At 42.6% G+C, this 24,575-nt stretch overlaps 1 protein-coding gene across 3 annotated transcripts in view; it reads left to right on the plus strand.

Moving 5' to 3' along the window:
• Positions 1-24,575, plus strand: part of ARAP2 (ArfGAP with RhoGAP domain, ankyrin repeat and PH domain 2) — a 1,740,202-nt gene that overhangs the window by 1,397,682 nt on the left and 317,945 nt on the right. For all 3 annotated transcript variants that reach the window (XM_069631830.1, XM_069631832.1, XM_069631831.1), the window contains one exon: positions 22,201-22,269. In XM_069631830.1, the coding sequence (XP_069487931.1) occupies positions 22,201-22,269 (69 nt within the window). The remainder of the gene's footprint in view (positions 1-22,200; positions 22,270-24,575) is intronic.

Genomic DNA, 24,575 nt, shown 5'->3' on the forward strand with positions numbered 1-24,575 from the left:
ATTATGCTGTGGTAATTGTGGCCAGCAAGGCCATGCACCCAAGAGTCTGCCCACTGGCTGCAAGAGTCTGTCTAATGGCTGCATATAGTGCAAGGGTATGTCTACAGAAGTGGACAGGGTGTGTGGCAGCTGGCCTATTGGACTGTCCTGAGGGTTGTGGCCACTGGGCAGATTATTGGGTGCATGGTTGTATTATGTTGTGGTAATTGTGGTCAGCTACTAGTGTCTTGGGTTCATGGCTGGAGGCCATGCACACAGAAGTCTGCTCACTGGCTTCAAGTAGTGTAATAGTATGTGTACCGACGTGGATAGGGTGTGTGGCAGCTTTCTTATTGGACTGCCCTGCCATTATTGGGTGTATGAGAGTCTGTGAAATCGGTGCAAGTAGTGTAATAGTATGTGAAAGGCTAGGTCCTTAGGTGAGCAGCTTATCTGGTGACTGCAGGCAGGATTCATTAGGGTATGGGAGTGGAATATAGATGATATGAGGATGTTTGTATAGGCTGTATTATGCTGTGGTGGTTGTGGCAAACTCCTGGGCTCTTAGGGTCTGCCCAATGGTTGAAGTACTGTAATAGTATGTGTATAGAAGTGCAAAGGGCATGTGGCAGCTGGCTTTTTGGACTGCCCAAGATTCTTGGGTGTATGAGAGTCTGTGCAGCGGGTGCAAGTAGTGTAATAGTATGTGAACTGAAGTGGACAGGGCCTAAGGCGGCTGCCTTATGTGTGTGGGTTGTGGTCACTGGGCAGATTTTTGGGTGCATGACGGTATTATGCTACAGTGGTTGTGGCCAGGCACTAGACTCTTGGGTGCATGGCCGGAAGCCGTAGGTCATACACCCAAGAGTCTAGAGCCTGGCCACAACCACTGCAGCATAATACATCCATGCACTCAAGAATGTGACACTGACATATGGATTGCACACATACGTGTATAGAAATGCAATTTGCTGATTACCAAGAAGTATACAACAATAATTCACTGTATTGTATATATTGTTGAGGCACTGCACATCTTTTTTTTAACTCAGTGGCAATAGCAGATTTGAATATTGTGGAACTGTGGGCACATATTGTCTTTATTGCATGTGGAAATGCAGGAGAAATCTTTGTTTCATTGTCTGAAAACCATAACATGTTAGGCAAAGTACTTCATAAAGTCGTATTGCATTTAATTTCAGACATTTATGTACTTTGTGGACCATCAGTAGTCCAATTCCTGCCTTATTCCTGAGACACTGTACGTGTTGTCAGGATTGTCCATTGCATTTCTATGAAGGAATAGCATTTGCAATCACAACTGGTCTGTGCTGTTTAAGTAAATGTTTTGAACAATTGGTGGCAATTGGAATAGAACATTGATTTCTACATTTGCATAGCAATTTACACCACTTGTGTTGGAAAATTGGAATGCACTAGACAGCTATGATATGATATGATATGATATTTTATTTGTATTGCGCTCGTAGACAGGTGTTACAGAGCACGACTAGGCAAGGGAGGGGAAACAAGGGAGAACACAAAACAACAACAATCTTACTAGGCCCAGTGACACTGAGAACGCACAAGTGCATGGGAAGGGGGAAAAGGGGAAAAGTGAATGGAAGGGGGAGAGTGGAAATGGCAGAGCAGAGGAGAATAGATAAATAAATAATAAATAATAATAACAACATAGAATGGAGGCAATAAACAGTGATAGTGCAGCCAGCAAGTGGCAAGTGCTGTGTTTATGGCGACAGACTGGGTAAGTCTGATAAGTGTAAAAAAGAAGAAAATGGGGCAGGGTTCTGTATGGGTACAGATACAGTCCGTCGAGTGCAAGGATTGGATGGGAGGCAGTGCAGGAGGGCGGCAGGGTGAGCAGGTACCTGGACCCAGGGGAAAGAGGGTGGCCAGGTGCACAGTGCCAAGAGAGAGCAGGTCAGCAGGGGAGAGAGGGAGAGAGGCAGAAACAAAGAGGAAGCTCTTTAGGTGCTTCCGGAACCGGAGATGGTTCTCCTCAAGTTTTAGAGTGACAAGGAGGCTGTTCCAGAGGATGGCCCCAGCCGAGAATAGAGATCTGCCCCCAGCTCATTTTTGAAAATGATTAACCCGGACGGAGCTAGAGGTAGAGGAGCGAAGAGCTCAAGAGGGGAGGTATTTGCGGAGGGATAGCTGAAGATATTTTGGACCCAGGACCCAGAAAGCCTTGTGGACAATAATTTAATCCTTGCATCCACAGGGAGGCAATGGAGAGATTTCAGAGCTGTAGAGATACGATCGCAAGGCTTGAGGCCAAGGACACGTCTCGCTGTCCTGTTCTGGATACGTTGGAGCGGGCGGAGAGTAGATGCAGGTAGATTTAGAAAGAGGCTGTTACAATAGTCCAACTTAGAGAGAACAGAGCTTGAGAGAAGTGAGCTTCTGAGGGAAGGAGAGGAAAGGCAAAGTACCTCTGAGGAGGTGCAGTAGGAAGTTTGACTTTTTAGACACCTCAGAGATATGAGCAGAGAAGGAAAGTGTGGAGTCAAAGATGACCCCGAGGTTCTTAACCTCACAGGTAGGGGTAGGAGGCAGGCCAAGGGAGGCATGCCAGAGGGTGAAGGAAAACGATGGAGATGGTGTGCTGATGAGGAGGATCTCAGTCTTGCTGGCATTCAAAGATCATTGGCGGCACACCAATCTTGAATGGCAATTTGACAGTCAGACATGAGAGAGGCAGAGCAAGTGGCTGAGGGCAGCTAGAAAATGAGTTGAGTGTCAGCATAGCACTGGATATTTTAGCAGAAATTGGCAATGCAGTGGGTAAGAGTTGCCAGGTATTGGTTGAAAAGCCAGGGTGATCACTTAGAACCCTCGGGAACCCTGCAGGTAGAGAGGAACATAGATGATAGGAAGGATCCGAGTTGGACCTGGGAGGGTCGATCAGAGAGAAAAGAGGTCACCCAGGTCAGGTCCTGATCAGTGATGCCCAGGTTGTCATGGAGCCGGTTGAGCAGGATGGTGTGGTTGACCGTGTTGAAGGCAGAAGAGAGATCAAGAAGGATGAGGACAGAGGTAATGTTAGAGTCCAGGTTGGAGAGCAGATCTTCACGGATGTTCAGGAGAGCAGTTTCCGTGCTTCTGACCGCTCTGAAGCCAGACTGGTGGTCATGAAGACAGCCAACAGAATCTGAAAGAAGGTTAAGCTGAGAGATGGCCAGCATTTCCAGGATATTGCCCAGAAAGGGGGTAATGGAATTTCGGCAATAGATAGCCGGACAGGAAGGATCAGCTGTGGGTTTCTTGAGAAGAGGATGCACAAGGGAGTGCTTCAGATGGGAGGGGAAGCATCCTGAGGCAAAGGAGCAGTTGCAAAAATTTGCAAGGGCCGGAAAAAAGGGTATCAATGTGGTCCTTGATGGTTTTAGAGCAACAGGTATGAACCTTTTTTGACAAAGCTTTCATAGATTGGACTTGTCTAGCGACCTTGTCAGGGGAGAAAATCGGAAAGGAAGAGAAGGACGGTGGGGGGTGGTTAAAGGGGGTTCTGCAAGCACAGACTGAGGGGGAATAGGAGGGGCAAGGGAGGAGAGGGTGGACAGGATTTCCTGGGTTTTTGAGATAAAGTGTGAGGCAAGGGCATTGCAGAGAGCCTGGGAGGCAAGAGGAGTTGTGGAGACTGCCGCAGGGTTGGCAAGCTCCTTGCAAATTTTAAACAGTTCGGCTGAGTTGTTAGATGGTGCAGAGACACAGGTTTGAATGTGGGCTCTCTTCTTAGTGTGGACAGAGAGTCGATATTGCCTTTGAAGTAGGCAACAGGCCAGTTTGTCAGAGGATGCGCAAGAAGCCCTCCATTTCCTTTCAGCCACCCTACACTTTCGTTTAAGTGTAGCTAGGTCGGATTCATACCAGGAGTTGCATTTGGCTTTGGACTTCAAGCGGATCCTCATGACAGGGGCAAGAGCATCAAAAATGTCAGAGATAAAAGAGTAGAGAAGGGACATGGTTGTGTCGGGGTGTGAGTCAGCCAAAGAAGGTGGAGGGGGAGAGAAGGTAGAAGTGAAAGCCTCAGCTGACACACGCTTCATAGGTCGGGTGTCCGAGATAGAAGGTGTCAATGTTGGGGTGGGGTTGGCTTGGGGGGAAGAGAGTGAGAGATGGGGGAGAGAAGACAGTGGTCACTCCAGGAGAGAGGAGTGGTCCGAGGGATAGAGAGGGGGAGGCCAGGGGAGATCATGACATCCAGTGTGTGTCCAGCAGAGTGTGTCGGGCCAGAGGGAAGGATAGAGAGGGACAGGGAGTTGCAGAGGTTTTGAAAGAGCAGAGATGAGGGACATGAAGAATCGAGGTGGATGTTGAGGTCACCAAGGAGGAGGAGTTAAGTGGTAGAGGCCAGGAGGGAGGACATCTAGGTCCAGTTCTTCAAAGAGGGGGCAGGTGTCAGAGGAGTGTTTGACAGCAGAAGGAGAGTTGAGAGTGGCTAGATGAAGAAGGTTGCCAGCCTTAAAGACCTTCCGGGAGGAGTACAAATCAGAGGTACACCCTGCAGAGTTGTGGAGGTAGCCTGAAGAGTGGCAGAGGAGGAGGAAAAAGTGGACAAGGTAGCCATGGAGTGGGAGGAGGGGGCAGCTGGAGATGTGAGGAAGTCAATGAGGCGAGGGAAACGTCTATCAAAGAGGAGGAGTTTGGACTGAGGACCTTGGAGCATAACAGTGCCATTTAAGTAGACATTAAGAATGACTCTGGAGGAGTCAAAGGAAGCTATGAAGACACCACAGCGAGTGCTGCCATTTATGGGAGAGGAGGAGACAGGACAGAGCACAGAGATCATATGGGGGGTCCATCGATCCAGCGAAGGAACAACAAAGAGGATGTCGGTGACGGTCTGTCTGGTGGAAGCGCTGGTATAGGTATCAGCAATAGGGAGACCAGGGTTGGAGGCCAATATCCTTTTGAAATTTCTTTTTTCCAGATTTAGTGAGAAGGGGAGGATAGTTGATAGAGAAGCATTTGGAATAGATGGGAGAAACAGAAAGCGTCATGATTGGAAAAGAGAGGAGGCAGAGGAATGAGTACGCAAGCCAAGCAGTATTGAAACAGTCACTGGGTTAGCAGGTTACGCTCAATGGCCAAAGTTAGATGCAGAATTACACCCACATCTGACTTTCTAATAAATGCAAATTACACTCAAGTTTGACTTTCAAATAAATGCAGAATTACACCCAAATTTGACTTTCAAATAAACGCAAAAATACACCCAAGTTTGAATTTCAAATGAATGCAGAATTACAGTTCTGTGTCTGAGTCATTTGATGGAAGTCCATGTGTGTTTTTTGAAGAGGTACTTCTCTTTGTGCAGTTGGGTATGCATTTGCATTTTCACATTCTTCTGTGGTTCTGGTAATTGGGTACATTTTGAGATGGGGTGTGTAGAGTACACGTAGTCTGTTGTACTCTACGATGCAAGGAATGTCAGCCTTGACTTTGCTTGCATCAAAAGTTACTAGAAATAATCGTCCAAGTGTACACAGGTGTGATAGTGCTATATAACTCATGACTTATTTAAAGATTGTGCTGCAATTTCAATAAATGCTTGATCTAGGGTTAGACCTTATGATTTATGAATAGTAACTGTGTCTGCAAGAGACAGAGATAACTGTTCTCTGCATGCATGCATGTCTTTGAAAAGAAGGAATCAGGCTGGTGAGCGTCCCATCCTTTTAACTTCTGAAAGTTTGTCAAAGTGGATGTTGACAAGCTGAATGCTGTTGTCACGTTGGTATGTCTGGAAGCCAACAACTGTACCAAGTGCTCCAATAACTAAAGCTTGCTTCTCCAAACCAGCTGTGTTGTAAATAGAGTTTTCTATGTTATGTAGTCGCGCTGAGGCTTATTGACACATCGGTACTGTCATACCGTGCACATCCAGTTTGTCTGTGGAGTACACTTTCACTGTTGGTTGCATTTATTTTTTCAACATTGTTTCATTGAATTGTGCACAGCTTGCTAGGGTTGGCATTAAGGACATTCATTTTACATTTTTTGTGCTAATTTTTCCATGGCATCAATGGCAGATGTGTTATGCCCGTATAGCTCATGGATGCGGCTGCTATTTAAGATAGACTGTTCTTTCTTAGAAATCACACCCATTTCAATGTTTTTCAAAATATTAGCATAGGTGTGGTCGGCAGACTGCTACATATTTTCAGTTAGTTCTCTGTATTGGAAATGTTGCTAGAGATTTACATTTCCCATACTGCCAAGTGTGTTACGGCACAGTTTGTGACCTAAGATTTAAAAAAATTGGTTCATTGTTCACTGGTTTTATTTGAAGAAGATCTCTGAAAACAATGTGTTTTTCTCTAAAGAGTTCTTTGTAGTTTGTTTTTAAGGACCTCTTGCAATCTGAGGTGAATCAAAGCCAACATTAGGTTGGAGACCGTGCTCACCTCATCTATTAGGAACATTTTAAATAGTTTCAAAACTCTGCATCGCTCTAGAGCAGATTCTGTTCAAAGTTTGTAGTAGTCTAATTTGTTTTGGTGTTCTACTGGAATGTAGAAATCGGTGTAAAGTGACACCACCTATGTTGTAGGCAGCTAAACCTTTGGGGGCAGTTACAATAGCTGAAAGCCTGTTGTTTGTCAATTGTTGGAGGAACTTGCTGATGATTTTTATTAAGACTGTTTGGCCTGAACCAGCTTCACCACTTACATACAGGAGTACATATTTAAAGTTTTGAAAGGTACAAGTTTTAGTTTCGTGCTGCACACCATGTTCAATTTCTTTAGTTACTTCCAGGAAAAATGCTACGCTGTTCATCATTCAGTTGTGATTTCAGTACAGCAAAGTTTTCTTCATATTCCTCATACTGACATATGGCGTTTTCTACTTCAGTCATGGCTAATTCTACCTCATTTACTATGAGTGCCTCTCCAAGGGGTTCTTGGCTTCCTGTAAGAGAAGGTTAACTGCTCTAAGGTGTGTCTACATTTAGTTGTGCTTGAAGTTCTTCCTCTTGTTGGCGTTCATTGTCCAACATGTTGTTGTACTGTTTGAAGTTCATGTCTGTTATAATGCTTTCACTCGCATTGAAAGCATCTTCATAGGAGGCACGGGTGCCCAATAAATCTTCTTCTTTTCTCCATGGTTTAAATAGTTGCAGTAGGGACATGTAGTAACGTTCACTATGTTGAGGAATTTTTCATGATAGCTTCACATGATTAATCAGGCTGCATTTGGTAAGTTTAACCAGGCTGCCCTCACAACCTTTGACTATGTATTTACCTGTTTTCTCATCTGGTTTAATATTATTTTTGTATGAGAAGTTTAAGGCTATGTGATATAGACACATGGTTTCCCATGCAGTGCTCCTGTTTGGGTAGTATGTCTCCAATAAATCAAAATGTCCTGGCTGTTGTGATTGTTTTTGGCTACTGTTTGTATATCTTGGTACAATTTGAGAACTATTTTTCTGGATGCAGCAGGACCAAGGCTTAGCCAGCCTATGTTTTCAGATTTCCCATTCAAGTCTCTGCGGTTAAATGGTCAGATGCTATGTCATCCCAGAGGTCTTTCAGCTCTGTTTTCTCAGCTTTGGTTAAGTAGGCTCTGACATATTGTGCAACTGAAATGGAATTGTCTGCAATGTACTGCACATTTATGTTTGCATTCCACAGGAGGGCAATGATTGCATTGTAATCATTGATGAACTTTGATGCTTTGGTTCTTTTAATGCAGTATGTGTTCTTTGGCAATTTGCCTTTCACACTGTGTCTAACAGAAGACATGAAGCTGTTCACTTGTCCTTTTGCTGAAACTGGTCTATGGAAACCAAAGCGACATTTGGTATAGTATTTGCCTTTGTTTTTATATCTGCGCCAACATTACTTGCCACATTTGTGTATTTGAAACCGCTAAAAGTTGTGCATGTAGTTCACTAAGTGCACTTTCTGACGGGATTTCACAAGTGACATATTTGTCAATGAACTGCAAAACAGTGGCATCACTGTCCTGACCATATATAGTAGCATCTTTAATGCACACAAGCATGTGGATATGTGGTGCTCCTTTGGATTGATATTCTGTTCTCCAAAAGAAGTGTTGTACTTCTCAGAGGGAGGAATTGTTTTATTACAGATGAAGTGCAGCCTGGCAATAAAGTGTTGATGGAAGTACCTTGACACATTTACAGGGTCAAGAGAACAGAGTTCTCCTGGTGTTTCCATGTCTATCCCTGCTTTGTTTTTATTTGCTATGCATAGGAAATCATGCAAGTCTTCCCATGCATACTCGGCAGAACTTAAAGTGACAAACCATGTGGGTGGGCCAAGGTTGCGTAGCATACACCATACATCTGTGTGACATCAGAACCAGTATCCTTTCGTACCACCCATGTTTGCCAAGAGATTTGTAATACTTGACTTTAAAACGTCATCTTTCTCTTGCACCATTTGAAGTAGCTGCGAAGCAAATATCTTTAAAAAACTGGAACCTGTAATTTGGGGTCTTCAGAATACATTTGTAAAGAGAGGTATTCTGATGCTGTTATTTGTGTGCATCTTTCATCATACCTTCCACCTTTTCTAGTAGGAAAGAGTAGAGGAAAGGCCTGTACTTCTACACTTTTTTCCCATATGCTGATTGGAGATCCTTTGGCTTGCTGCATTTGATATGTTTCTAGTGCAAAGTCTATGGTGTCTTTGGAGTGCAGTGGGTGAATTACTCGTCTAAAATATTGGAGGCTGTAGTAGGATCTAGAAGTTCAAATTACCAAGTTGATGAGGAATCCTGAATTATTTCAGTGGTTTCTCTGAGGTTTTCTTCAATATTTATTTCTTTGTAGTATTCATTGTTCTCTTTAATATAATGCAATTGTTTAAGTCTACTAGTTGCTGCCAAATTATTTTTGCTTTTGTATGTACACCATTCACTAGGATAACCAAAGATTGATCTATTGGCCGTTGCACTCCCAGAGTGTCTACCTTTTCTTTAAGATCTAATGACAAATAAACTACATTACCACAAATTCCTTTCAGTAAGTCAGAAGGAGGCAACATGGCTGTTTTCGGTTGAAGGTGTATTATTGCTTGGAATGGGTGCACTGTTTGGATTAAAATGCTTTCACACAAATTAAGCTGTTGAAGGGATTTTGTAAGTGGAAACATTTCCAAGTTATTAGTGGTAGCCTGTGAAGGCATTTGGTTATTATCAAGTTTTCCAGTGCAGTATGTCCAAAGTATTGAGGGGTTAGTAATTTCGTATTTGTTTTCTGCTATAAGGTAGAAAGCTAATTGGAACCATTGGGATTACTCATTGTGTTCTATTTTGTATGTTATATCTACAGTTGTGGTGCTCTTTGTTTAAAAACCTCTGCGACAACACACTCATACTTGGTGTGGTAATTCAGCAGATGTGCTTTTAAACTTTGCTATTTCTTTTTTGTATGTGTGTAATAGCTGGTCTGATAGCACAGTGAGTAGAGCGCTCACTTCTACATCTCTACAGATCCTGCAGCTGCAGGTTGAAATCCCGGGAGGGCCAAACTCAGCCTTTCCTCCTTCTGAGGTTGATAAATGAGCACACCACACACCATGGGTAATAAAAAGCAGCGCTCATATACCTGAAGGTTCTTAGCACTACAGAAATGCTAAATTATTATTATTATTATTATTATTATTATAGGTTGTAGGTTGGCATCTGCAAGGCTGTCATCTGCAAGGTTGTCGCTACTCTCTTCTACAGTTACTGGATTTTCTAATCTGTTCTTCACTTCCAAGATATTTGGTTTGGTTGTGGTCTATTTCTTCCTGGAGTTCTTTGGCTGTGCCATGTAGGAGAATGTGATTGAAAAGCTCCAGTGCTAAAGCAGGACTTTTTGCATAGTACAGTCTCTGAACAAGATTTCGTATAGTAGAATGAGTGTTGCTAACATTTTATTGTGGCGGATGGTGTTTTTGCAAGCAGGCCCAGAAATGCAGGCTAATGAATGTCATTGTAGTCCTGTGTATTTGCGCACTGGACAGGAGTCCATGGTTTGTAATAGTTTATTTTTGTATTTGTCTTTGGCTTTCCCTTACTGATTGAGGAACTGCTGAAAAGATTTGAAAGATTGTTTTCGTACGTTACACATTGAGGTGCACAGCCATTTGTAGATTGGACTGATTGGGTCAATGGAATGGAGAGTTGATTTTAAGTTGGTTGGGGATATTCTTGCAATCAGTGTTTCTCCTGCCATAATGGTACTGTCTACCTTTTCATACCCTCGACGACTCGGCCACTGGTATTTATGGCAATTGGGTTTGTTTGTACTTGTTTGTATGCCTGTTCATTAAAATATGGCTCTGTGCTGGTTGTGTGAATCCACTCACTTGTACAGACATTTGCAAAGGTATCTATGTTGATATTGCATATGTTGCGATGTACTTTTTGTAGTTTACTACATTGCTAATTAATTTAGGTTTCATTCTGTTTAAAATTAATATAAATAATTTCCTTTTGAGGAACATTGGACTGTCTATGAAAGCTTCCAGGATCAGTTTTCTGCTGTAAGAGTTAAGGGTTGAGCATGATGTTTCCCCTGTTTTGTAAGGTTCTGAAGGATTCCCTGGTAGAATTATTTTTGTAAAATCCATTTTTTGTAATGCCTACTTGTGGCTATGTAACGTTGGTAGATGTAATGTTAGCAGTAATCGTAGTTACATTCCTCTTAATACATTTAATTTTAGTTTTACATTTTGCAAGAGTAGTCACACTTTTTTTCATGCTACCTGGTTCCCATTTGCTCAGTGACTGTATTAGCTGTTTTGTTTGAACTTTTCGTACAAAGTCTGCAGAGGTGGATGGCCATTGTGCATGGTTTGAATTTTATCTGCTCTATTGCTTCGTTGTATTCTATGGATTTGCTTTTTGGTAGGCATTGTCTTGTGTCTGTTGGAGAAAAAAAAGAAAGTGTGGGTTTGGAAGTTGTGCAATGTATTTGTGTGTACTGTGCATGCATGTCTGAATATGAGGGTATGTAATACATACAGGGGTGTGATTGTGCAGAGGGCTGTTACTTTTGGTTGGGAAGGTTGTACTGGTATGTGTGTGTGTTCATGTGGGAAAGGATTGCTTCCGTGTGTATGACAGTGTAATGTGCTTGAAGAAGTAAGGACATTACAATGTTATTTACATAACCAGTGGGTATTAACTTAATGGTGTTCTGATAACAATAGAAACAGTGGACCTGGCAAGGTGCAATGAGTAAGTGTGAAGCAAGTGCTGTGAGGTTGAATAAAATGATCTAGGCTACAATACAACAACACTGCACTTTCTGAGTAACAGGTAGAACACTACAACAGTACTGCACTTACTTTGCACTGAATTTGATAGGATTTTATTAGCGCAACTGAACCATAGAGTCCCTTTAACAACTTTTTTTTACTGAAATTGAGAGGTTTTTATTAGCGATACATAACCATAACATCCCTTAAACAAAGTCTTTTCACTAAATTGAATAGGTTTTAATACCTTAACTTGACCATAGCGTCCTTTTAACAAGGTTTTCTCACTGAATATATATACATATTACAGGGCCTGCGGTAGCAGCGTTATAGTAGTTATGGTTAAGTTGTTCAACCCATAGGAAGAACACTTTTTTGGAGGCTTATAACTTCACGCCCCCCTGGACAAATTCTCACTGAACTTTGCAAAAAAATTATATGGCCCATAAAATTCATCCTGCGAAGTTTCATGAGTTTGGGGGGCAAAGTTTTAGAGGAGTCCTAAAATGTGTGGTTCTTCCCGTAGATGCAAGGGAAAAAGAATTTTGCTCACGCCTAAGCCCAAACCGCTGGACGGATTTTCACCAAATTTGTGGCAGGAGTAGCAGCTTGATCCCAAAATTGTAAATGTTGTGCTTTTGTAAATTTGGTGTAAATCCGTCCAGTAGTTTTTTTTTTAAATGACCAAAAAGTAGGTACACAAAAATGTGTATATGGGTTCGGTCGGCGGACCCACTTCCCTGTTCAGTCCACGGACGGGACTCCGATTGGCCCAGGGGCTGATGTGAGGTCTGCATACATTGGATGCAGCTGCTATTTGGATGGTGAAAAGCATGAAGTGCGTTCGATTTTTATAAACGCCCGCCATGTTGGATTTGCAGACATTGAGGTAAAAGCATATTGAAAATCACAATATTGCGCGTGTCAAAATTATCAAACAATCTTTGGGGATGTGACTTGCGATGAGGATTGTATGAGATATGGCCTTAAAAAAACTAAAAAACAGACTTTTTTCTTCTCCAATGTCCGCGAACAGTCCCGGCATTCCTGTAATGTCCACACATATCTTAGATGTACTAGGGCATCTATGCTTATATGTGCATTAGAGGGTTGCTGAAAAGCAGTTTTTGGATGGCTTATAACTATTGTGCCTCTCATTGACACTGCATGAAAGTTTGGAATTTCATTCTAGACCTGATTCTGAATGTAGTTGGAAAGTGGGTGCTGTTTTGCCAACAGGGAACACAATTAGAGTGGAGTCCCAAAATATTGTAAGGGGTTATAAATATGGTGCTATTTAACAAATCTGAACACAAGTTTGCAAAAATAGTTTAGATCTAGATATAAATGATTTTACAAAGTTTTGTGGGATTTCTTCAAAAGAGGGCTAAATTAGAGAGAGGTTCTCTACATTTTTAGATGGCTTATAACTTTGTTGCCGGTTGATGAATGTTGGCAAATGTTTTTAGGAAGATTCGAGACCCAACGTTGAATGTTTGTGCAGTCTGAATGGATTTTCTCAAGTGGGGGCTAAGTTATATGACTACTATATGTACGTACATTTTGACACTTTTGAAAAAATGAAACATGGGTGGATTTCCAGCAAACTTGTGTAAGGAGCATTGGCAAGGATCTGAAACCATGGTTTTGCAAATGTGTCTATATTTTATTTTTTGACAAGTGTCATAATGTAGGTACAAAAAATAGTGATATACCTTTGGTGACTGAGGTGTAGCCTGTGGCCATGGGCAGTGGCCAGATTGGCCAGGTCATGCCATAAGGTCATGACCCAGACAATCTGGCTACTGAGCATGACCATGAGGGACAACCAATGTGTATGTCCACCAGGGATCGTCTATGTGGTAAAGGGTTTTAAAATTGGGATAGGTTTGAAAGGTAAAATAAAAATGTGCCTGTGGTAATATGATCGTAGGCTTCTCCTTCACCTTCTGCAGGCCAGCATGGGAAGGAAGATTGGCTCTGTACAAAGCCCCTCTTCATGGTGGCCATCTTGGAAAAGGATTTTCCTTCCTACAGTGGGACGCTGAATTTACTGCTTTGACAATCCGGTGTGCTAATGGCCTTCATCCCCCATTGCTTAGCTTGGGCCAATAACTTGGGCTGGCAAGCCTTTATCCCCCATTCCAGTCCTTGGATTGGGGATAGAAAGCCACATTATTCCCATTAGCATAGCATAAAATGCTAATGGAAAGTTTGAAAATCTTATTGAGTCTATGTTCTTTACTGAGAAAGTCTATACGTATGTTTTTAAGTTCTATTTAATTTATTATTTTTTAATCATTTTTTTGCAGGAGAGGTTAGAAAGTAAGATGGGGAGGGAAATGAGGGAAGAGGCACAAAGCACTAAAATGGAGGGGCAGGTGGACAGGGGAAGACGTTGCGCATCTATTACATCTAAGGTAGGGGGCAGCGTTTCTAATGCTCCTTGATTACAGCTTCAAAAGCACTATAAAATTGCTCCCCTCTGCAGAGTGGTGTGTTGCAGTATATACAGAGGACTGTTGTCTTCGAAAGATATGGATCAACAGCCTCTTTTATTGCTTGCAAGGTAGTTGTTGGGATTTTGTGTCACACAGAATTTCTGAGTTTTTTTTCGGTTGTAGATGTAACCATAACATCCCTGTCACATAGTTGTTTCAGTGAATATATATATATATATATATATATATATATATATATATATATATATATATATATATATATATATATAAAACCCTTGGAAGAGCACTTTTTGGGCAGCTTATAATACATGGCCGGCTCTGAATTTGTTCGCCAATTTGGGTGAGGTTTCTGAATGGGCAAAAACTTTGTGCATGGCTACAGGCCGAACGTCTGGACAGATTTTCACCAAATTTGTCGCAGGAGCGGGGGCTTGGGTCAGAAAGCGTGCTTTCGTGTGTTTGGTGTAAATCCAACCAGTACTCTTGTTGCAAAGAAGTGAAATGTACGTCCCAAAAAATTAGGGATATCTGGGACCGCTACGCTGCATGGACCCATTTCCCTGTTAGCTCCGCGGACCGAAGTGTCATTGGCCTGCGGTTCACTGTCATGTCGGCGAACAATGGACTCGGCCCGTGGTTGGCTGGAGGGAAGCGTGCAGTGCATCAAAGGTTTTGGGAAACACCGCCATGGTGTATCGGAGGACAGTGCAGTGCCGAAAGGGACTGACAAACATACTTGTGGGAAGAAGGGAAAGAGAGGGTGGGGGAATGAGAAATGGTTCATGTGATAAATGTAAGTAGGTGGAAGTAGACAGTTGTGTGTCTGCAGTATCCGTGCATATTGCACCAATTTGCGGCTGCCACCACAGGTGACTATCTTGTGTGGGGACTGCAGGCAGTCTGCGCTACAGCACCTGGCCTATGGGGTGACCTGTTTCCGTGGTCACTGATGGCACAGCAGTGTATACAATGTTGGTGGGGATTGGTAGCACATTGTACAGTGTCTACTTCATGCCTGGACCTCATGGAGTGACCAATCATGTAGTGTGTCCACTGGGTGCAGTGGTAAAGTACTGGGTGCTTAGAAGTGGTAGGGTTGGATGGTATATACCTGGCCACTTGTTCACCTGCATGACTGTGATGTTCTACTGGGTGTGGGCAAGGCCTAAACTGGTGGGTGCATGGCGAAAGGCCATAGGCCAGGCCTGAAGAGCCTAGGCCTGCACCGTAGCCATGGCACCATAATGCAGGCATGCAGTTTAAAGTACGCATGTCTCTGAGGGAGGTGACGTTTAAAGAATGGTGGGGCAGGAAATTGTAAACGTGGTAGAAGAACACAAGTAAACTGATATGCATACAGTACCATATGGTGTACATTATTGCACGTATTACACAGTAGGTAGCCACATGTCGCTATTTGCCTTTGGTATGGGTTTCCCCTTATACCACCCATAGTATGGTACATTTGTGGATTGCGGCACGCTGCAAATGTTCCCATTCCTGCTGCCAATATGTTGTGCCGGGTCTCGGTAAGGCGTACTAGTCATGCACCTAAGAGAGTAGGACTTGGGAACACCCAGCACCACATAAAGCCCCAATACAGGGTTAACTATGCATCCGTCCGAGGATGGTGATCTTTGAAGAGTGGTTGTCGAGAACATTTTACAATTGGTGGAAAAAGCAATGGGCGATAATATGTGTTCACTAGCAGTTGGTGTAGGTCAGTGAACACGTTGTACATTAGGGTCCCATTTCTTAATATTTCTGTTTTATATGGGTTTGCCTCTACAGGACACTTGCTTGAAGAATTGTCTTAACACATTGTGCCATGAGAAGAACTCATCAACATCACCGAGTGCATGTGTACTGTGGGTGTGTAACGCATGTCTGGAGTGCTGAACAGAAATTATAGTGTTCAATACAGTGGTCATGAATGTGATAGCTACATGCTTGTGTGCCTATTTCATACTATCTAATGAGGGAGTGTTGCAAATGTAATAGTGGAAATGGAAATGGAAATTTCCACCCAAAACTCAAGTCACTGACGTTTACAGAGATGGCGAGACCCAGAGTGTTAATCGTGGGTGATACCTTTGTGAAAGATGTATGCCGTGAAAATAGGCATTGCTGCTAACTTTCAATTGGAAGAAGTGGAGGCTTTCTGGGGCACGGTCTAAGAGTTGGGTTTCAGGTGCATGGATCTGCTTTGCACATGTGTGGCCTCTTTCGGTACTGTTGATGTGGTGGTCGTGAATTTTGGAACACTACATTTAGGGTACATGTCATGCACACGTTTGCTCGCTCACCTAAAGAAGTTGATGACAGTATTGATGCAGATGTTTTACACTGCCAAGGTGACTTTTCTCATCGATAACGCCAATGTCAGGAAGAGAAGCAAACAGACAGTCAGCAAAAGAGAGAAAACACGAAGAAAAAAAATCATTTTAGAGACTGTACTAAAGACACACTTACCTACCCTGTTCTACATTCCCCCTCAAACCCCCCCTTCTGTTCCTAGCACAGTAACTCAGTGGATTCCGCTGTACTTTTAGGATTAGACGTGCCACATCTGGCTCTTTACAGGATGGCAGCTATGGAACTGGCACTGTGGAGGCTAAGGCATTGCGCAATGTGGTTGCTGGTTGTGGTGTGTACACAAACACTGTGGCAGAAGGTCTGTTTGTACTGAGAAATGTAGGAGGCTATGACAAATGTGTGCAAGGGAAATGACAGGCATCCTGTTTGTATGCCTGCACTGCACGGACTTGCTTAACGTTGCTAACATACATTCTGTGTTGCTTTTGTGGGAGCACTTTTCCAACATTTGTAGTACATGGATTACAGTGGAAAGACCATTCTGTGAAGTCTACTAGGTATGTGGCAGGCATCCTGTTGTTATGAATGCAGTGTGTGTATCATGTGATATGCTGTGATGTGGTATCTTGTGGCATTTGTACCGCGCTGACACACACGTGTGTGAAGGCCAGATGACACTGAGAGTGCGCAAGTGAATGGGAAGGGGGCAGTCACAGTGGAATAATGGGAGCAACAAAAAATAGCAATAAGTGCCACTACGGCCGGTGGTGGCAAGTGTAAGGATAAGTGTAGACATCAAGTGGTGGTTGGACTGTTAGGGTTACAGAAAACAGTCCCCAAGTGAGGAGGTTGTCAGAAAGCCAGTGCAGAGGTGGAACTATCGGGAGGGAGGTGGACTGGGGCACAGATTAGAGGGTGGGTAGGAAACCAGTGCACAATCATTTTTAGGTAGGACCTTTTAGGCAGGACTGTTGGAAGGAAAGAAGAGAGTTCCTGTTTCACTAATACACTGTATGATATGGCAAAATGAAAACATCACAAGCCGATACCATTGAAGTGCCACTTCATGGAAGGAGATGGGGGAAAAAACACTATGTTTTTCAAAAACATAATGGACGTTTAGTGGCAGATATCGTGCACAGAGGCACTTATAACAGAGTTGTAATCATACTGCTAAACAAATATTCATACCTTTATTTTGTGGTGATGGGTGCTCATGTGGATGAATGTGCATGCACAAATCCTGTAATGTTTCTCTAAACTTTCCACTGGACATGCTTTCCAATAACAGCACACTTGCAGGCTGAATTTGTAAGGGTACATATGATGTCTTGTGGAGAACTGACAGTGTAGGATGCGGACATCTTGTATGGCTTTGGTGGATGCGTGTGTGATTACTTAACAATACCCCATGAGCATGTGGTGGGAAGAGGAAGAAGGACCATTTGTGCTTTACTGGGGCGTGGCCCTCACAGTACTTTGGGAAGGACACTTGCCACAATCTGCGCTTCTCAGAATGCTGGCCAATGGAAATGGCAGTGTGTGGATTATCCAGTCAGGTAATGAGGGTGTGGGTCACAGGAAGGGAGGGTAATACTGGCATTCATTACTGTGCATAGTGACGCTGGGGGACATGGAGAAACGCATTGTGTTCACTTTGGGTGATGCCTTTGTGATAGATCTGCACAATTATGGTCAGGAAGACACTTTCATGGCAATTTCAGTTTGCAAGCAGTGGACGCATTGTGGTGCACTGTCGATGACCTCAGTTTAGCTGATATGCATGCACTTTGCAGAGACCTGGCCAGTTCCACTACTGTGCATGTTGTCGTCATGCATTATGGCGGCTTGCATTTGGGTTGCGTGTCTTGTTTACATTTGCTCCGTCGACTCCAGAGGCTGATGAATGCAGTGAAGAGGCTTTTTCCCACTGGCCAGGTGGTTTTCTCTGCCATACCACCAAGAAGAGTGTGGACCACTTATATTGTCTGTTGAGGCTGGAAGCTGTCTGAGTAACAGAAGCATGTCTGAATTTCTGTGTGCTCGTGGCATGCTTTTCTGTACCAATGACATAATTAGTTCTGCATATGCAGAGGTCTTCCTATCAAATGGTATTTCGTTGTTGTCCATTGGTAATGGTGTTTTGTTTGCTCATCTCCAAGATGCACTCAAAAGGTTCCTGTAAGAATCTGAGGACGAAAAGAAAACACACTACTCTATGAAACCGAAAACAAGCTCTTTTGTGGAAGCAGATAATTTAAAAAAAAGAAAAAGAAAAAGAAACCCACAACGGCTCTTTTCAGAGCCACCCCTACAGCAGAAAGCCCTTACCCTGGTTGACATTTCTTCCCCGAAAGCCGCATGCAGGGATTTTCAGAACAGTGGCCATGGAAATGGGACTGTGGGGGATTGCACAACAACATTTCTGGTGTGTTATGTACGCAGGGTACTGTTGTACATAATTGCTAGTGTTACATGGAGAGCAAACGTGCCACAATCTGCGCTTCTCACCATGCTGGCCAATGGAAATGCGAATGTGGAAATTATCCTATCAGGTGGTCAGGGTGTGCGTCACAGGAAAGGGTGGCCATATTTTGTTTCATTACTCTGTGCAGTGAGGCTGGCAGAGATGGAGAAACACACAGTTTTCATGGTGAGTGATCGCTTTGTGCTAGTTCTGCTGCAGTATGCCATGGAAAGAGGCTTTAATGGAAATTTGAATTTGGAGGAAGTGGAGGCTTTGTGGTGCACTGTCGATGTGTGAAGTTTCAGACACTTACTTGCAGAATGTCGATGAGTGGCCACTTGCGCAACTGTTTACGTTGTGGTCGTGCACTATGGAGGCTTGCTTTTGGGTTCCATGGCTTGTTCACGTGTACAGTCAACTCAAAAAGATGATGAAAGCAGTGATGCACATTTTTCCCACTGCGAAGGTGCTTTTCTCATGCATACCACCACGTCCAGTATATAACTATTCCAATGAATGTTGTCATCAGCCAGAGGTCAGAAGGCGTCTTATCAACAGAAGTATGTGTTACTTCTTGCGTGCTGCTAGGATGTACTCCTGTGGGAATGACAACATTGGTTATCGATATGTTCACCTTTCCAATCTACAGGCTGCACTGCAGATGCTATTGTTAGAATGTGAGGCGAAGTAAAACAAACAAAAACACTTATAAAAACCGGAAAAAAATGGTTTCTATGGAAGCAGCTTTAAAAAAAAAATATACAAAATGGCCCTTTTGAGAGCCACCACTGCAAACAAAATCCCCTACCCTGGATGACATTTATTGCCCCACTCCCACGCGCACAGCATGATAAGTCCGCGGACATCGCAATAGATACAAGGTTGCACGTGCCACATCTGCCCCTTTTGCAGATGGCGGCCATAGCAATGGCTCTGTGCATGCTACGGCATTGCTGATTAAGGTTTCTGGGTGTGGTTTTACAAAAAACTGTGATATTCAGTTTATTTGTCGATACAATGCGGAAGTTGCGGTTATGGCTGTGTGCTTCACGAGCTACTGTGTTTGGAATACATTGATTTAAAGTGAATGAACACACTGCACATTGGTTGTTCATTTTGGATTCTACTATGTGGATTTGAACTGGTATGGAGTACCTGCAATGCAGTGACTGCTTTTGGCTTGTGTTTGGGAGACTTTGGTGATGTGCGACCATGCTGCCATTATTGTTCTTCATTTGGAGGGAAAAGTGCACAGTATGTTACTAGAGTTTCCATACTGTTTGTGATGAAGGAGGCACTTGCCTAGGTCATGTGCATATTTCCAATCTAATGCATACATTTTTATTGCATTACACCGACACAGAAGTGGTTGCGTTACTTTTAATTTCATCCGGGAATGGAGAAAGCAGCGGTACATTGTGAAGACATCTATGTGTGCCTTTCAACTCTGAAAGCAGCTTTTTTCATTGAACTTTTTTCCTCTTCCAGTTGCTTTCCATTTATTTTTATCTTGTAACACACCACACTGAAGGAAAGGAAGGCAAGGCCCGGTATGGAAGAGGCTCCACCTTCAAGGATAGCATAGTGGAAATGCACAAAGAAAGGGAAATGTTGGGTGGCCATGACTTAAATAGCCGTCAGTCATTGTCATGCTCCCAAACCAATCCTTCCCAAGCACTTCCAAGTACTTTCCCCTTGTAGAGTCATGCGTCGCAGTACATGCACAATACAATGCCCTTTGCCAGGTAAGGGTCTGCAGCGTACCCTATGGTGTGCAAGGATGTTTTAAGAATCCACTGCCATACACATATGTTCCTGTTGGTGGCTGCAGCAGCTGTGCAGAATGAATTTGTGATGTCATCTTTCAGGTTATGGGTGTTAGTCCTTGCAGTGCACAGTGGTAGCGCGAGTTATGGTTGCGTATCTTACCATAAATGACAAATTTCTGGGGGTTTTCGGTTTTACCTGTAACCATAACATCTCTGTAGCAACTTTTTTCCATTGAATTTCATAGGTTTTTTAGTAGAGCAACTTAACCATAATGTCCCTTTAACAATGTTTTTTGTTGTTTTATATATATATATATATATATATATATGATGTATGCATCTACGTTTTTGGTTTTATGATGTCAACGCACATTTGGGAAGCAAGATCCCTATACACAACATACAGGGGTAGTGAAGGACAATAAAATAGGGCAGTCGAGAGAGATTTGTGATTGTGTATGGAAGAAGATAAAAGGAACTATCATGACCACATGCATGGATGGAGAATGGCAGCAATTGTGGAAGAATTATTCCTTTAAGAGGTTGGTGCCTGAGCAGGCAAGGCCCACCCAAAACCTATAAATGCCCACTCTGCAGCACTCTGTGGACAGTTACGGATGTTAGTGTCACTGTAATTCTAAATTATTTATAACACGTTTAATACCCAGCGGTTTCTCCCTCCCACTGTGGTGGTCCCATCTACATTAGCTTCATGCCCCAATTGTTAGACACTCCTGGCTACTCCTCTGACATTGTCCCAGTTTCTAGGGACATAGCTTGAGGAAATATATACGTTTGTGTTTTCCTACTTTTATTTATTATGAATATGAGCAAAGGATAAACATTGTGGTGAAGCAGGGATAGATTTGTTATCAACATCAATACATTTGTGTTTGTATTCATAGCCAATAGGGCAATGGAATCCTAAAAAGATTTTGTAATTTGCTTGAGATCCCAGCATGATAACGTATCATTCATACAGACAACACGGCTGATTAACAGAGCAGTTTTCAATAGGATTGCACAGTTAAAAATGTTTTGTAAATCAGACCGTATGAATACATCCAGAGGGTTTAGAGAAACCTTTTAAGAGGTTTTCGCTGCTTTGTTTATTTTACTCATGTATGCTTGTTTGTACACTACATGTCCTTTGGTTGTATGACTTGAATTCACATATGATAAACCACTAGTGTGTGTTTGTTACTCACAAAAAAAAAATGGCACAGGTCCTACATAATTTCATGAGCAGGGAACAAGCAGTTGGGCAAATTCAAATTCAAAAGGGTGCATTGTTTTCTGAAACTACAATTGGAATATACAGTATTACATTTGAGGCATTCTCTTCTTATATACGTCCAACATTGTTTAAACATATTTGCCTATGTAGAGCCTATGACTTAAACATTGAGAATGTCACTAGCAGTGAGATCAGGAGCAAATGTCTTGTTGTTTAATTATCAAATGTTCTTTTGTACCTGAGGGCACCATAAGTTGGATGTCCTCTCATTTACAACTGGCACACTAATTCCCCAAACTAAGCATACGTCTTGGTAGTATATTTGTAATGTAAATATAAGTGTACGTTATGCATGAGCAGTTCACATTTCCAAACACAATTTGCATTTAAATATCCTTTTTCCCAAATATGGGCAGTTCACTGTTGGAGTTATTAGACGTCAAACGTGGATGTAATTGCTTTTGCGGCTGGCTTAACAGCATTTCCTATAGATGTTCAACAGGAATAGAAATCTGCAAAGAGCAAACAACACATCAACGTAGAGTAATGGCTGTTACATGCATGATTGTAACTTGGCTCCGATTCTTGAAGCTAAGAACTTTATAGTAACGTTTCTTTTTGCTAGTGATTCAACATGATATTGTAATGTCTTGTGCAGGTGCATACATATTTGTTTTTTAAAATGTTTAAATCGTTCAATGCTTTGTTCAATGTTTTTCAACAGGTGAAGGAAGACCAAGTAAAGCAAATGGATATAGAAAACAATTGTATCACCAAGTGGAAAGAGACTCAGGTGTGACAGATTGTTTTGTTTATTTTCACATATATCTGTCCATAGAACTGTTTATGTGGTGTACATGCCATATCTTGAAAGAAGTGTCATGCTGTATATACTAATTATACTAGACGCTCATAGGGCATGATTCACAAAGTGTTTTTCAATGGTATTTCTCATTAAATCATTGTTTGAATCTGTCCTGTTGACTCCTATACTTCATGTAAACATCCTAATTCCTACACATTTGCAGCAAATCTTCCCCTGTGTAGCAAACAACTAAGTACAGTCACTAACGATAACCAGAATAAAACACATACAGGAAGCTATATACATATATATATATATATATATAGTGTTCATTTACACAAATATGTGTGTAGCTCCAAATTATATTTATACACACACACAGACAAACAGACACACACAGATATGCATAACAATATAGTATAAATACAAATTGTTCTCATACATGTAAAAGTGCTAATATTGGGAGTGTATCTGTGTTTACCTTCCTCACATAGGAGCCCCCAAAAAACCGATTGAACGTAATACTACATACACATTAGCAGCATGTTGCTACTGTCATCCATGGTGCCAACAATATTTAGCACTACAAAAGTAGGCAGCGTCCTGATATGGAATCTCATGGGCAGCCCACCATCAGAGGACTTTAAAACATTTGGTAGCACCTTATGAAAAAAAGTACTGTTTACAGAAAGAAGCATGCATTTGTATTTGTATTTATGTGAAGAACAAGCATGCCAATTTTTATCAGAAATGATTTAATACATTTGCAGGTGGCTGAGGAATTTCTCACCATGGTGGCCTGTACAATTGTAGAAAGTTCAGTTCTTGGTAGCAAGCAAGTTAATGAGGGTGCACAACATTGCGACATAAACCAGGCACAAAACAAAACAAACGAAGACAAATATATAGAAGAAAACAGATGACTTTCAACTTTAAAATTAACCTAAGGGGACAAGTGCTTCAAACTAAAGATGAGTACTATATGAATATAGAAAATAGCATAATTAAGTGTCACTGTAGGAAGTGGTGGGGTCAGGTAGGGTGGATCGAGAGATGGCAGGGAGTGCTCCCTCTTTAGCCAGTGGGTGATGTTTAAACTGAGCTTCCAAGAGATCCACAGTTGTGCTGGAATTTTTAGGGGCCGTGGGTTTCAGTGGAGTGGGGCAGGTAAGGAGAAAAAGAGGAAGTATGAGGAGGCACAGGGGGATATGGGGCAGTGATGTAGCAGGTTGGGTGCAGAGAAGGATTGGAGGGAACAAGATATTGAGGAGCACGGCCATATATATCGTTGAAGACTAGAAGAAGGAACTTCAAAAAGGAAAGTTGTGCATGGTGAACAAACCTGTATGATGTTGGTAGGTAGAAGTGGGGGAGGATGAGGCTAATGTAGGCAATTTCCTTATAGACCACTTTGTGTGCACAATGGCCTGTTGGGACATTTCCACAAATGTCTTTCATGCATGCCAGGCAGAGTGGGAAAGAGTGGGAGGGGGTGGCTTGTCAAAGGGTTTCTTATGGGGAGGGCACAGGGACAGGGAGGAGGGAAATGTGCTCAGGGTGGTTAGGGTAGGGAAGGAGTTGGATGTAGCAGGGCCTAGTGAGAGATCTGGAGTGCGAGCGTGATCCCCACACAACAGGGGAGCGAGATGTGGTTAGGGGGAATGGACCAATGGGTAGGGGCTGAAGGAGTGAGCCCCACACAAGATGAAGGTCAGGGGGAAACAGGAAAAAATTACAATTGTCTACAACATGAAGACCAATCACAGGAAAAGATATTTTGTGATCAGTGGCCCGGGGTCAATTTTCATTGATCTGGAGGATCTGAGTCGGTTGAAGAGAATGCAGTTACCAAAGTGGATGACTTTGTGTAGAGGGAAGAGCAAGTACAGAGAAAGGCCAATCAGTAGGCTCAGCAGTCAAGTGTGCTGAGCACAAGGGTGAAGATGTGAGTTTTAGAGGCAGAGGGAGTGATAATGATGAATTGCAGTCAGAGGTCACTATCAAAGAGGAACCCAAGGTTGCAAGCCTTGGCGAGGGAGCAAGAAGGCCAGGCAAGAAGAAGATAGGAGAAGAGAGGAGAGGGATGGCACTGGAAGCTGGAAGAAAGAGCACATGCATGTTTGAAGAGTTCTGCATGAAGCAGTACGGAATTGCAATGAGGCAGTTTGTGGTCTGTTTAGAGATTGCTGGTGTAAAGGAGGGGAAGGAGAAAAATATTTGAGTGTCATCAACAAAAGGGTCACAATAACAGCCAAAGAAGGAGATACATGTTCCTAGTGCAGTGATATAGTGTG

The sequence above is a fragment of the Ambystoma mexicanum genome, chromosome 6q (genome assembly GCF_040938575.1).
Source record: "Ambystoma mexicanum isolate Mex_15411 chromosome 6q, UKY_AmexF1_1, whole genome shotgun sequence".
Taxonomy (NCBI): domain Eukaryota; kingdom Metazoa; phylum Chordata; class Amphibia; order Caudata; family Ambystomatidae; genus Ambystoma; species Ambystoma mexicanum.